Below are 16,314 nucleotides of genomic sequence, written 5' to 3'. Positions count from 1 at the left end.
AATACAGATTTTATTAACTTAGGTAAGGTATATGGAATCCCCCAACTTTTTAAAATAAAATTGCTTTGTGAAACAATTTTCATATTCATTTTAGTTTTGTAATTGAAATTTTCACTTTCCAGAGCTAAGCACAATAAATTCTGCTTTCATTTAAGTTAATACCAGTATTTGGATTGTGACATGATAAAAAAATAAAATGCATTAAAAATTCTGGGTAAACAAATTGTATTTTATTTAACTTTCAAACTCAAAGATTCACAGTTAATTCTTTTTAAAGTATCCTAATATTCTTCTATTTTTTACAACAAAAATAATCTGTGTTTCTTCTAGAATATATCTATTTCTGTGTGTAATCACAAACAATTTATTTTAATTATTTTATATCACATTCAAATACTGGATTCAAGAACATTACTCTTTTTCTCTAATAGTGAATTGATTTCCATCTATTTTAGTAATTGGAACATATAACAATTGGTAAATATTTAGATAAATAAGCCTCATTTTTAAATTTACATTTCAACCTGAGTTTGTTGAATGAATCTCCCTCTCCCTCTCTTTCTCTCTCTCTCCCTCCCTCTGTGTGTGTGTTGTGGTTTCTCTGTGTGTATGTGTCTTTGTGTATGTGTATCACTGTAATTTGGAAACAAAATCAGTGACCAAAGTAAACATTTCCAATGGATTCATTTCCTTCTCCAGTAGATGGCATTGTTGTTTAGTTTTCAGAAGAACAAATAAGAAATAAATAAAATAAAATAAAGAAATAACTCTGTTGTTGACATCAGCAAAAAATTGTTCTGAATTTGATAATTTTGCCATTAGAAATAATCAAGGCTGAACTTTCTCGCTTAACTTAATAGAATTATGTTTCCAGAATAATGAGAAAACAACCAGTTAAAGAAAGCTCAGCTATTCTATCTATTTCTAAAATTCTAAACATTTATTCTGATCATAGTAATACCTTCACTATTATTTAACATTATTATTCTTTGTGTCAGTACACTGAGTGGATTTATAATTCATCTTCAATACAAAAATCTCAGTAAAAAGCCACTAGAAAGCAAGCCAATTTTTATTGTCATGTGTTAGATAACAACAGAAAGTGGATCCAATCTAAAGCCACTTCAAAAGTTTTATTTCAAATGAGTAGATGTCTTACTTTATACTACAGCAATCTTCATTGTATATTCACATCTCATAGTACAGTATACATAGTACAGTATATGTCAATGTGAAACAGAAGTTTCTTAGACAAATGAACTGCGGAATTTTTTTGTTACATTTTAAGAAATCCCTTGAATTGACTATTTCTGAAAATATGTCTTTTGGTTGTAAGATTGGATAACTTCTTGATTATCTTCTATGGGTGGTATTCTATTCTGGAATAGAAAAATTAACCATGCATTCTTTTTGAAACATATGTTAGGTAAATGTTTGCCTTCATATGGTCGTTGTGCTGATGATGAAAACTGCATCAGAAAAGAATTATTTTGTGATGGAATACCACAGTGCCCAGATGATTCAGATGAAAACAAATGTGGTAAGAATTTAAACTTCTGTAATTAACTTTTGAATTTCCAGAGCAATGTTAATACGAATGTTTTAAATATAAAAATAAATTAAGTCAAGCAGGATTGCCATTTGTTTTGTTTTACTTTTCAGATATATATATATATGTATTCTTCAAACTTTTATTGATTTTTTCTCTACTAAAGATATTAATAGATAATTTATTGTGGTTGTCAATACTATATGACAGTGGTTAGGGTGCCAGTCTATAAACCAGGAGAACATGAGTTCAAGTCCTCCCTTAACCATAAAGCTAATTGGCAATATTGGGTCAGTCAACATCTCTTATCCCTAGGAAGCAGCCAATGTCAACCCACCTCTGACACATTGTCAAGAAAACCGGACAGATTGATCCAGGTAGTCACTAGGAGACTGACATTCATTCATTCATTCATTCTCTCTCTCTCTCTCTCTCTCTCTCTCTCTCTCTCCCACCCTCCCTCCCTCCCTCCCTCTCTCTCTCTCTCTCTCTCTCACACACACACACACACACACACCACCACACCACACCACACCATAAAAAGAATTATAGTCTGCAAAGGAGCCTTATATCATTATGTACATATTTAACTTTTATGCTAAACAACATGCATATTTGATATTGCCTTCACTTATGCTTGTGATAATACTTACGATTGCACTAGATCTGTCCTAAATGAAATTGGGAGACTTCAAGCTGATTCTATGGTTCCTCCATGTGAAGGGAAATGTTTATAAAAAGCAATCTGAATTGAATCTTCAGAAGACTTTGTGCATAATTTGAAGCCACTGTCAATATATTCCCTTCTACATAATTCCATGTGATAAAAAGAAGACGGGTACTTCCAACATGGATCATGCATTGTCTTCCTTTCTTATTAATGGAAATAGCAATAGCACTTAGACTTGTATACTGCTTTACAGTGCTTTACAGTGCTTTACAGCCCTCTCTAAGCGGTATACAGAGTCAGCATATTGCCCCCAACAATTTGGATCCTCCTTTTACCCACCTCGGAAAGATAGAAGGCTGAGTCAACCTTGATCCTGGTGAGATTTGAACTGCCACACTGCAGCTAGCAGTCAGCTGAAGTAGCCTGCAATGCTGCATTCTAACCACTGCGCCACCTCAGCTCCGATAAAATACAATGCAAGGCAATGCAATGCAATGCAATGCAAGGCAATGCAAGGCAAGGCAAGGCAATGCAATGCAATGCAAGGCAAGGCAACGCAATGCAACGCAACACAATACAATACAATATAATACGATATGATATATGATATGTTTTTGATTGCTTTTCCTTTATTTACCTCCCTCATCCTTGAAAAATTCAATTTTCCCATCTGGAAAAAAAGACAGAAAGGTTGCACTCATTTTTTGAGAATATAAACAGTTTCTGATCTGAAAAGTTTCCTGAGAAAGACGTAAAAAGAGAATGTAGCTGTATGAGTGCATGCATATAGGAATGCCTTTGTCACTTTAGTCGTATTCATATTTTATTCTATGTTCATCAAGTATTTAGCTTTGTCTACACAACAGAGTGTTTTTAAATTTTTAATATCATTTGCTTACAATTAAGGTTATCAGGTTTCAATACATTAGTATAACAAAAGAATTATAGATATTTGAAAATGGTCTTCTGGTTGTCTATAAAATATTTATTTAACCACTTTATTGGTGACATTTAAAGCAATTCAAACAAAAAGTAGAGGGGGCATCCTCATCCTTCACTGGTCATCAAGCAGATAATAACAAGGAAACCGCAATGAATATATGCAAATTGTAGAAACATTGTAGAGAGATACAAAGGTCCCTCTTTTTAGTTTTCTAGTTATGAAATTCATTAACTTATCCATTAGTGAGACTCACTAAAAAATCCAGCTAAATTAAGTTTAGCTGATTATTCTCTGCCTCTTTAACATGTACAAACTATGAGTTGCAGGCTTCTCTTTTTTAGCAAGAACAACTTATTACTTACTTATAGACAATCACTTCAATTACTAAATATAAAGTTAACATTAATGTCCTTATATTGAGGTTCCAATAATAATCGTACGTTTTTATATACCACTTAGTGTCCATAAAGTGCGGGATGATAGATTTCTGGCAGGAAAGCAGTATAATGTTTTGATTACTATTCATAATATTCAGAGCTATAAATAGAAAAATTGAAGGACCTAGAAGAACTCTATATGGAGAATTCACAAAGAGCAGAATATGATATTTGCAAAATCATGAGATCATGGATATTTTGCAGCTTTTCGGTGTCACTTTTTTTCCCATTCCCCAAATGACAAAGTCACGTCTATAGCACATGAAATCGTGTAGAGAGTGGATGTGTAGTAATATACACTGCACTAATATTTTGCCCACAAAATAATATATCAGTAGAGTTCAGTATATGATAGGAACAGTGGTGGGTTCCTCTCCTCCTTGCTGCCGGTATGCTACTCACAGGGCCGCGCATCCTGTTCATGCATGCGTGCTGCACACGTATGCACACTCCACTGCCCCTGCGACACCCAGCTGCGTGTCGGAGCTCACGCAGGCGCCACAAGCTGTGCATGCATGCACAATTGGCCGATTGCTTTAAAAACAGGTGTAAAACGCAGGCAGGCGGGTGGGCCAAATGAGCCACCATACCGGTACGCTGTCAGCTGCTCCCGGCTACTACCGGTACGACCGTACCGGGCTGTACCAGCCGGAACCCACCACTGGATATGAATATAAAGCCAGGAGCTAGTTTGGTTTAGTGGTTAAGGCACCAGGCTAGAAAGCAAGAAACCATGATTTCAAGTACTACATTAGACATAAAAGCTAGCTTGGTGATTTGGCACTCTATCTCAGCTCAGCCCATCCCACAGAATTATTATTGTGAGGAAATTGGAGGGAGAAGATGTATTTATATTTGCTGCCTTCTGTTATTTGTAATAATAATAATGGTGGGATATTGTTGTTAGTTGAGAATTTGTAACTGACCCATTGCGACCCCATGGACAATGGTGGGATACAAATCAATTACTTAAAAGACGCACAGCACAGGAAAGGTATAATTTTTATAGTTTCAATAAATCAGTACACATCTCAGCTAAAATATAGGTAATGAATAACCCAAGAAGCCCTCCTTTCACAAAATTAAGCAATTGTTCAATATCTTAATTCAGCTTTCAAAATACTGTATGTACTGATGTACTGAAATATGAATAATAGCACTTTCTGATGTACTAATGTACTGAAATATGAATAATAGCAGTTTCTGAAAATCCAGAGTTATGTAGATCATAATTTTATTAAGCAGGTTCTTTCATTTATTTATTCAAATATAGAGTGTGATTTTTCTAAAAAAATATATTGGCTGAGAATGATTCGACTCTTTGAACAATCTTTGTAGTTTCAAGTATTATTTTGAAGTATTATTTTTGAATGGTATTTTTTGTCGTTGATGATGATGATGATTGTTTAATAATTTTTTTTTGTTTTTAAATAGTTTTTCTAAGCTTAGGATTTCATGTGAGCTGTGCAGAATCTGTCTCTAGATTATACAACTAAATTAAAGCTCCTAAATTCTGTTTTCTAATCAGTGACATTATTTTTTGAGTGGACATATTTTTAGCATTTATCAACGTTTATTCAATCAAAAGCAAAATATTTTGAAATACAATCAGCATATTTTCATCATATTCCGAAATCATCTTTTATCATCCTGCATTTACAGCTACACCCTGTGATGGAAAATTCATTCTAGATGGCTTGTCCGGATCTTTCCATTCTATTCATTATCCAGAACCCTATAGCTCAAAACTTGTTTGTCGATGGATAATAAAGTAAGATGCTTCATAACATTCTCGATCTTAATTTGACACTTTCTGCAATCAAAATGACCTTTTCCGCTTATATTAATACTTTAACTGTTTAATTTATACAATCTAGCCAATATTTATCATGATGCTCCTTATAAATCTATGTTTTTTCTAATATTGCAATACCTATCTGTTCTGCCCACCCCCCTCTCCACGCCTATGAATAACCAGAACACAGGCTTGGCTGTTTGACACTGTTTAAGTACTGAGATAACAAATCCTTTGGCTGAGGGCCCAGACAACTCACGTTCAATAGAACAACCCAGATAATTCAAACGAAGCAACGCAGATAGTCCCAATGAACAGACACGGCTAGAATACATAGATTTTCTTAACTACTAATTCGAACAGTTGTTTCCTGAGTCCTTTTGGAGAAGGGCGGCATATAAATCCAAATAAACCTAAACCTAAACCTAAATGCCTCACCTATAAGCTCTCAATCCACAACCACCTGTGCTTAATCATCTTCTATTAGTCTGCTGCTTCTGTTTCTCAGCCCTTCTCAATCTAGCATCAGGGACAAACTGCCTTTGATCCTCCCCACTGCTCCATGCCTCAGGTGCCTCCTGGTGGCCAACCAGCCTCTCTGGTCCCTGCTCTGAGTCTGAACCCTGCACAGGGTTCTCCACATCGTCCAGGGCAGACTCATATGGTTCCTCGCTATCCGAGTCCATCAGCAGCTCAACCGGATCCTGCTGGGCCACAACACCTATCTAATTTTAAGACATAACAAACCATTCTCTAGTATAATTTTAAACTTCTATCCTAGTAGCTGTTGCATGAAAGTCCTTCCAGCTAGCTCATGTCAGCCATTTCCTTATTTATTTAATTATTTCATTTTAAAGCTATATATTTTAAGCTATATATTTTGCCTATAATCACTTCCAAGTGATTATAGGCAAAAATATAACAAAAGAAAAAGAAAACTAGTAACATCAGAGATAATATCCACTACTATATACACAACATGTGACCAAAGAACAAAATACTAACATCAGTGTGGAGTCCCAATCAATATGCCATAGGGTTTGACAACAGGATGGAAGCTGTGCAGTTTTTTTTTATTTACTCGTCTACCTGGTCCATATTAATTGATTGCCTAAAGATTTTAACAGAATATCTTTTAATGGCCTTGAGACTCCAATTTGCATTTTTTTCTGGATCCAAATATTAAAATGTGTAAGAAAGAAACTATTCCAATTCATCTGGTAAGAAACTGTCCGTGTGCTTGTTTGGATATTAATGAAATATTAAATGAATGTTTTTGTATCGTTTTTGATATTTTGAAGTCCTCCCATGATGATATAAACAAATATGTCGAATTGCACATAATATTATCATCATCTGCTTCTGGAGGAATTAATAACAACAAAAAACAGCATTTCAGCTGAAGCTGAGAACATTTTTTTTATTCTTGCTATTTCTACTAGCATTGCTTTTATGATGACATTACTGTTTCTTCATTAAATTTTATATTTCTTTCTGAACCATGTAATATTCTTTTAATATACTGATGAAACTTAACAAATATGCTTTATTAAGTTTCATTTCCCAAAGTTTTCTTTTGTTTCTTTTTGTCAAATATAATTTTAAGATTATTTTCCCATCTGCATAAGTACTACGAAGGAATGAAAAGAAAGAATTATAGATCACATGGATCAATGCTCAGTTTCTGTTACCAGACTGACTCTGACAAGCATGTTCAAATTATTGTGGTCAAACATATATTTTTCATGTCTTTTGGGAACTGTAACTGTTACTAAAATTAAAACAGTTTGCGGTTTCACATTTTCATGTTGCCTCCTGAGTATTTAAAATCATTGTGCTTACAGTATATAACAGAAACTATAATATAGCAGTGTAAATAAACTCTGTTTGTAATATAATGCAACTGCTACGTTAATAATTATTATGGTGTGATCAATCCTATGGTCCCTGGGGTAAAGTTCTAAAATTATAGAATATTTCTATTTCTTTAGCCAAATTTTCTTAGACAGAAACTTACAGCCTAAATAAAGAAAATATGAAATATGTTTTGCTTTCTATATCAAATAACTATAGATAGTTATTTTGAAAATTAGAAATCTATGACCTTAGAAAATTACCCAAAAAAGTTATATAGACAGCCATTTACCACTATTCTGATTGGAAAGCCAGAAGCAGTAGTCATATACAATTAAATTTAGAGAATGGTAATCAATTCACCACCCAAAATAAGCCACACCAAAATTTGGTCCAAGTATCACAGACAGCAGTATCAAGCAAGAAAAATGACAATTATGCAAATCAAAATATTTATGATTACATCTGAAATCTATTCGTCTACCCCTGAAACTAAATATATCTGCATCATTCAGCTGCCTAGGCTCCTAATGATGGCATACTTATTCTCAAATTTAAATCTTGCAATCCTAGCACAGACATCTGAAGTAAACAGAAGAGGCTCTGAATCAAATTGTACACCAATGCCTACTTTCACCAACTATTGCTGTGGAATTTTTCCTTTTTCTTTGAAACTAAAGGAAGCAATTTGAAACTGTTTGGTGGTGGTGATTGATGATGATTGAAGATGATGATTGATGATGATGATGATGATGATGATGATGATGATGATTGCTCTTCCTCCATTCATTCTGAAAATATTCCAGGCAGAATCAAAGGACTTAGCTGAACAGATAGACAAGGACAGGGAAAGAGATCTTTCTTCTTAGTGGACATGCTTCCTAATCTGTTCTATTCAGTAGAGCACCATGACTTTCAGAATCATTTTCAGATAAGGTTGAGAATGTTTGGTAAGATTTTTTTTCAGGAAAGTGATTTTTTACCCTACTTTCTGTTGCAAGTACATAACTAAAAACATCCCGTAGTAACAAAAATTTCACATCACATTATCACAAGTCTACAATACAGCTATTATTTCCTAGTCATTAATATGGCATCTTTCATGATGTTTTTCTTTTAGTATGGAGAAGCACCTATCTATCAAAATTAACTTCACTGCTTTTGAGACAGAAGAGTTTAACGATGTTCTAAGTATTTATGAAGGTATAGGTCCAACAAAGATATTAAGAGGTAAGATGCCTTTTTAATTAAATGTTAAAAATAAATGAACCCTGTGATTTGAATAGAAATAGGTATTCTAAGGACTTTGAAGAAGAAAGAGGATAGAAAGAGTATTTGGTGTTGGACAGATTTGAAAATATAATGAATAGTCAAGAAAACAAATATTGGAAGATCAATCCAGAGTTCTTATTCAAAGTGTAAATGGTTAGGCTTAAGTTACTATATTATGGGCACATTATATGAAAATCTAGTTTGCCTGAAAAATTTATAATGCTGGAAAACATGGAAGAAAATGCAGTAGGATTATCAAGATCACTGGACTAATTAGAAAAGTGCACCATTGGAAGATGTGCAGCACCAGGTTTGGACAGATCATCCTCAAGAAGATCTCCGTGGCTGCTAAAAGATGACACTGACTTGATGGTATATAATTATTAATCAGATGTAAATTCAGGCTTTGCAATGTGTTTATACTATTCTGAGCTTTTTATGTACTTACTCATTCAGCTGAGTGTAGGACAAAACACATTCAGTTGTTATTGCCCTACATGACAAGCGTAAGTATTGAAGCCTAAGGTTTTTTTTTGGGGGGGGGGGGATTTAATGTTTTCTTTTTTGTTTACATATTTCAAGAGTTTTTAGAAAAATAATAATTACTACACTGTCAGTCCCAGCACAGAATGATATAGAATAAGCCAACCAAATTTCAATTGTTTATTTGCTCACACTCTTCAGACAAAATCTTGCCAGATGAAACCTATATCATTCTTATCTAACAGATACACCTAGAGAAATTCTAGGGAGTGACCATCCTAAATCTTTTTCTCTGACTCCAATCCAGCACCACACTGTGTTGCCCCCTTCTTGGAATATGCTCCCTCTGTCCTGAGAAGATGATACTTCACTGTAGTCCATCACACCACCTACACCTTCATAGACAAAATCCATGCCTTTCTGAAACATTTTCTTTGCATGAAACGATAGCTATGGAAAAGCAGGGGACACAATAAATCCCCAGGAGACATAATAAGTCCTTTTGTGTGAAGATGACAGAGTTTACCTATATTTATATAATGATCTGCTTACTTTTAAGTTCATTAAACTAATTGCAATTGACTGTTGTGACTAGAATCCTATTGAAAGTTTAGGTATACTTGATTTATTGTTACTAAAAAGCATGAACATTAATGAAAGGATGTTTACATACTGGAAGAAATATAGTTTTGTATCAACTTTCCACAGAACAAAATCAATTGATTCACTTTTACTTGAATAGGTATATTATTCCATTCTGATTTTTTTTTCTCCATTATGTTTTTTGTTCTTAGCTCAAATCTCAGGTTCTAATCCTGGTACAGTTTATATTTTTTCTGATAAAGCCACTGTGGAATTTATCACAAATTTTTATGGAAACCTTAATGGTTTTAATGCAACCTACACTGCATTTAATACAAGTGAACTAACTAGTAAGTATACCTGTAATTTATATTTAAGTACTACAGCAAAGTAGAGCTATGACTACTGTTTGAAAAATATAATTATAGCATACAGCTTCCTCGATGTGCAACAGCTGATCAACTATATAATTTAAAAATTACAAAGGAACAGATCCTTTTTAATCCCATCCAATTATTCATTGAGACCTCTACCATCAATGTCTTATTGCTATCTGCTTTCTGTAATTTTCGTCTTATTCAAATGCTTCAGTTCATTGGTGGTAATATCACATGAAAACCAATATGGTAGACTGAAATCCTGGATCATGTTTCCTTCAATCAGGTAATATATTGAGCAGCTAGGCCAGTTATTAATGTGCCTCAGACTCACAGTGTTGCTACTTTAAGAATAAAAATGCATCATCTTGGCTTCCTGAGAGGAGAGTCAACTGTAGATACATACAGTTTATGTGATGCCTGCTATACTTCATAACTTAAGCTCTCTGCCTTTTCCTTGCCTGTCAAGTCTTTTCCCAGCAGTTGGCTGTGAGAAAAGCAGATAAATAAGACAAGCAAATATCACTGTGCACAGCTTATAAGGGCAGAGTGCATGGCTAGTGTCATGTGGAACAGCCATTGTTTAAGAAGGATGTCCAACTCACTGTAAAAATAGTTCTAAATGCTGTCACTCTGTCTATACCAGTTGTTACATTAAATGCCATGGAAACCTAACAATTCACCACACATATATATGTTCCATCGTATAGCCAAGTAATTGTGCTTCTTTTTTTTTTCAAAATCTCATTTAAACTAATTTCAAATTGGGACCTTTTACACTGGAAGTAAAATATTTTGTGAACAGTATCAAAATGATAATAATCAGGATATTTTTTTTCTTTTTATGATACTATAATGCCTTGATTCTGGGTATAATTAAGATGTACATTATAGAATTTCAGTGTTGTTTACTTTATTATTTTTACTCCAACCTTGCTTGAAGACAATGAAAAAATCAACTGTTCATTTGAAGATGGATTTTGTTACTGGATTCAACATATAATTGACCACAATGAATGGGAGAGAGTTAGTGGCCCTATCGTTCCTTCTATATCTGGTCCAGATTTTGATCATACTTTTGGCAATTTATCAGGTAAGAAATACTGTGTGCAAAAGCAATGATGGTTGTTGGTTACCATTTTTAATGTATTGTGGAAAGAATAGAAATATTTTATATTCTTTCTTTTCTTAAACTGAACATAAGAAGCAGTACACACATTTGGAGGATTAACTAAACTCAGGGCTTTGAACTATAAAAATGGCTCCAAGTAGCTCTTGCTTGCCTAATTACTCTAATACAATTATGAAGTGATGATAATATGTTGAAAAACACAGGGCCGCAAAATACTTTAAATACATATTTATCTAAAGAATTTATTTTCTATAGTATGCTAGGCAGGTGAACCTATGGACTGAAATAGAAAAATGCATGACTTTCACAGAAATTTCAGTACAGAAATTCAGTATAGAAATTCACTAATTATTTAATTAATACAATAGCTATTTATTTCACTTGATTTAATTTGTATAGCCATTCATCTTTTGCTGCATGGGTATTTTTTATTAATCATAGTTTTAATTTAATGATACTTGATGTTTTCCAGCTGGAAAATATCCAGAATCTTGTAGGCTACATCCTGATGGCCTCTGATGGTTTGACCATACAGCATTTCAATTCCATTACTATTTTTTTTCCTTGCTTTATTTCTATTGGAACACATTTTTCTATACACATTTTTGTTGCATAGGATCATGAACTAGGATTCAGGATACAAATTTGGTTAAATACATAAACACATATTTAGGCTTGTAACCATTTCAAAGTAGAGCAATACTGAATTGACAGTAATAAAAAATAAAAATAAAGTCTCTCACCATTAGTCCTGTTGGCAAAGGCTGATTAAAATTGGCATTTATCTATAGTCACTTTTCTAGAAATCCTGGCAAACATGAACTTCATAAAGATATTATTTAAGTTACGTGTGTATTTATAAGTGCATATACTTTCTCTCTTTCTTTCTCTCTTTGTTTAATTGCTTTCCTTTCTGTTACCAGTATGCTTAAAAAATAAGATGACCGAATATGAAAGAGGTGGGATAAAAATAAAATCATCAGTAGCATTACCATCACTGAGTTCATGTCTAAATTAGCAGGATGCTTTCTTAACTCATCAAGAATCAGAAGTCCATATGATATCACTCATTAAGTGCATATATACTTACATATTTTTACTTTGATTTTTTTTCCAGGCTACTATATTTTAACACAAACAACCCGTCTAAGCGAACTAATGAGAACTCAAATATCTAGCTTACCCTTAGAACCTATTTCAGATGCATACTGCCTAAGTTTCTGGTATAGTAAATATTTTGTTTATATAATAAGAAATTATTATGATTTGTAAAAGTAGTCCTTCTTTAAAAACTTGGGGATGAAGAAAATGTTTTTACAATGAGTACTGAGGATACCCAAAGCCCATAGAAAGATTCTGTGGAAGGGGAAGAAGTAATCTTGCCTAAATAAATGGATGGAATGCTGAACAAGCACATCCTATCTGCAGCTTGGTAACTTTTAGAAAACAAGATGTGCAACTTGTTTATTTGTAGAAAATGATGTCTTTGAAAACTAATCTCTAAATTTATTATGCAAACATTTTTATATGATGTGAATATAGACCCGTGTAGTTCTACATTATGAAAGGATCTTAAATGTTTGTGGGACAAGGTAAACAAAAGTTTGTTTGTTTAAAGATAGAGTTTACAGAACCCTATTAGACACTTCTGACATCTGAAGCTGAAATAAGAAGTCTCTCTGACCAATTAACCAACTAAGGAAGATTCTAGTTTGGTCAGGGAAAGCAGGATAGACCTAGATATAATAAGGACATTAAGTGTTCTACCATTTGCCCAGACTGTGGTGCAATTTAGAACAAAATTCATGTCTGCCTATGTGAATTCACTCATAAAAGTTATTTCTTCCCCAATTCCATCTACTACTGATAGAGCATGTTCTTCTGAAATTAGACTGTTAGACACTGGGTGGATTTAACTTTAATAAGATATTATATAATTTATGAAATTTGTTTTTCATTTAGGTATCACATGTATGGTGTTCATGTGTACCGTCTAAATATTAAAATTATATATGATGATAACAGTCCAAAGATCATCTTCCACAAAGAAGGAAATTATGGAAAAAATTGGAATTATGGACAAATAACATTAAATGAAACATCTAAATTTAAAGTATGTTAATATATTTATGTTCAGCTTATACTTATGATTGTCTTCATTTTGTTATCATTTCTCTTCTTCTTTCAGCATTCATAAACAAATACACATTCACAATTATAGCACTGAAATAACAATATCAGACAGTATGCATATATATTGTGCTGTATTTTGGGCAACTAAAATTATTGTTGGAATTTTTTTCTGACTTTCACAGTTATGACACTAATTGAGATTTGGTTGGAGTAATTAGCTAGAATAATGAAATAAACGTACAATTGAAATTAATTTGATGTGCATTCTATAATTTCCTCTGCCTCCCAGCTTTTTAGTGTCAAAGAGGGATTCTATATCTCCAACTAATACTTCTAGCACTTGATTATATACTTGCCTTGTCAAACTTGGCTTCTAAAATGAATGTGTGGTTTATAAATTATTGCTCAAATGTGACTAATAAATCATTAGAATCCTCTACAGGAGAATTTTTTTCTTCATCTTCTGTGTACTGAACAATTGAGTTAACCCAGTGCTTCTCAATTATTTTCTGTCATGCCCCCCCTAGGAAGAAGAAAACATTTCGCGCCCCCCGCGCGACTGTAAATAGTATCATTTGTCTATAAAATTGTTATAAGTATACCTCTGCATAACACTGTATCCTTATTAAGAGAATAAAAAAAGAAAGAAATGTGGATCAATTTACAACAAAGAATAGCTTTATTAACTGTAGCAGAAAAGATTTAAAGGAGCACAGGATTTAAAGGAACACAATATTAAAAAAAACTTTAACCTGCAAAACAAAAATATATAAAATAATTTGAGCTGAGCCCCCCTTTACGGAGCCTCACGCCCCCCCTGGGGGGCCCGCCCCACTATTTGAGAAGCACTGAGTTAACCCAAATGTTTTCAAAACTCATATCTCATCTTCCCAACATTTCTGGTAACAGTGCTCTCAGCAAGAAAAAAAGAGTTCCAAACAATATCTGAACCTGAATTTTTATTAGATGTGTTTAGGGGAAGTAGAATTCCTTACAAAGCAATTCTAAAATTAGTAACTTATGGCTATTCGCATTAGTATCAGAAAGGCAAATGTTCTGGACCGATAGAGATAATTAGAATTTTATAACCATGTCAAAATATTTCAACATAATAGGAGTCAGAGTACAAAGAACCAGTTGCATTTTGGCAAGTTGATAAGATGGCACATACTCAAACTTTCTGCCTATTCTTTCTTTGATTTTTTTCAATTTTTCATATAGATCAGGAAATTTTGATCACCTAACAGTTTTATTTTCTATGAATGCTGAGAAGTCTATTTATAAAAGAAAAAAAGAATTAAAATATCAACAAAGGCTGATATTCGGTTTCACAATATGCCAAACACATTTGTTTTAATTAAAATAAAATGAGAAAGGGAAGAAAACATTGCCTATATCTGAATGTTTATTTCATAAATTGTAAGATAGCAATTATTTCATTTAGAAATATAATCTAAAACATCTTAACTCAAACAGAAGCTTTCTTGAATTCAGTGGAACATATCCCATGATTTAAATTGTTACCTTAATCATTAATAAAAATGAATTGGTAATGTTCTGATAATATACATCAGGGGTGTCAAACTCAAGGCCCAGGAACCAGATCTGACCCATGGGTCAGATCTGGTCCCTGGGCCTTGAGTTTGACATCCCTGGTGTATATTATCAGAACATTACAAATGGGGTGCTTAGATCTGGCCCATGGGGCCACCCTGGAAATAGCAAAGGACAGGCCGATGATGCCTCTGCCAGCAAAAATGGAGCTTGGAAGCTCCCAGGCACAGTTTTCACCTGCGACAGCCTCCTGCAACTTTCAGCCAGCAAAAACAGAGGGCTGCAGGAGGCCATTGTGGCTGAAAATGGCGCTCAGGAGCCCGCTAGCAGAGCACTCGGGCCACCATAGGTGCCCCTAATACAAGTGACGTCAAGCTGGCCATATCCACTCTGCCCACCCCAGCCCCTGAGGTCAAACACCACCCTGATGCATCCCACAATGAAATTGAGTTTGACACCCTTGATATACACCATCAATTTTACTTATATGCATTCATATTTTACAAAGTTACTATAGGTTAATGAAACTGTAAATCATTTCAATATATAAAATAATAATCCAATATTAATAGTCCATTCTCTTTATAATCCTTAATTCCAATTTAATACATGTTTTTCATTGTCATTTAATATGTAGATTCTAAATAAACAGAATCCCAACATTGTTCTAATAGCTGCAAAAATATAGCATAATTAGCTGTCTAATTTACTTCTTAAATGTCTCAATCTTTTTTACATAACTCATCCAGCATGAGTATATATGACTGGCAAGAGTCCCAAAACCTAATGCAGAATATTCAGTAGATTGTGTAAATTATCGTAAGAGCGCAAAATGTTTACAGCAGTGAAAAAAACCTGTTCAGCAAATAATCAAAATCTATGTTCCCGGGCAAACCTACAGATAATGAAACAACATAGGAGATATTCACATATCAGATATCTACAGATAATGTAGGGTGTACATATTCAATACACCTTCTATTCCCACATTATTAATCATGCAAGATGTTGGATTAAAAAAACTATCAGGCTGAACTAAGTTTCTTATTAGTTATTATTTATAAGAAAGGTGTTAGAAATATAAAGAATTATTTTTTCTTATGTATTTTTATAGGTTTAATATTTCAGACCTTAGTAGTTAGGAAATTAACTCAAAACACCAAAAATGGGTAAAAGCAAAATATTTCCATGTGTCATTTTTAAATGGATTTTTTCCCTAGAAAATAAGTTATACAAAATAACCATTGTTGAAAAGGAATTGAATCAATCTACTTCATAGCATGATTGAATTGATTATTGAAATAGCAACTGAATAAAAATATGCAGGATCAGTCAATGGGCAATAGATATTAATGCTTTATTTCTGCATTCTCATACATCCACCAACAGTGTACAGATCAGTTCATTTCTTTTTTGACATGAAACATCAAATTATATCAATAGCAAAAGCATTCCATAACAGCATAATCATCAATAGAAAGCTACTTAAAAGTGCTAATATTAGTAATATTAATAAAACAATCGCTTCTATAA

General features: G+C 33.3%; 1 protein-coding gene across 1 annotated transcript in view; it reads left to right on the top strand.

Moving 5' to 3' along the window:
* The window catches only part of TMPRSS15 (transmembrane serine protease 15), a gene marked incomplete at its 5' end in the record, with an annotated part of 59,642 nt that overhangs the window by 11,626 nt on the left and 31,702 nt on the right, over nucleotides 1-16,314 (top strand). Inside the window, 7 exons of the mRNA XM_081953143.1 lie at nucleotides 1,427-1,540; nucleotides 5,262-5,370; nucleotides 8,369-8,478; nucleotides 9,798-9,935; nucleotides 10,906-11,055; nucleotides 12,212-12,317; nucleotides 13,057-13,207. Of these exons, the coding sequence (XP_081809269.1) occupies nucleotides 1,427-1,540; nucleotides 5,262-5,370; nucleotides 8,369-8,478; nucleotides 9,798-9,935; nucleotides 10,906-11,055; nucleotides 12,212-12,317; nucleotides 13,057-13,207 (878 nt within the window). The remainder of the gene's footprint in view (nucleotides 1-1,426; nucleotides 1,541-5,261; nucleotides 5,371-8,368; nucleotides 8,479-9,797; nucleotides 9,936-10,905; nucleotides 11,056-12,211; nucleotides 12,318-13,056; nucleotides 13,208-16,314) is intronic.

The sequence above is a fragment of the Natrix helvetica genome (assembly GCF_964273705.1).
Source record: "Natrix helvetica genome assembly, chromosome: 4".
In the NCBI taxonomy this organism is placed as follows: Eukaryota; Metazoa; Chordata; class Lepidosauria; order Squamata; family Natricidae; genus Natrix; species Natrix helvetica.
This window is presented reverse-complemented; position numbering and strand designations above follow the sequence as displayed.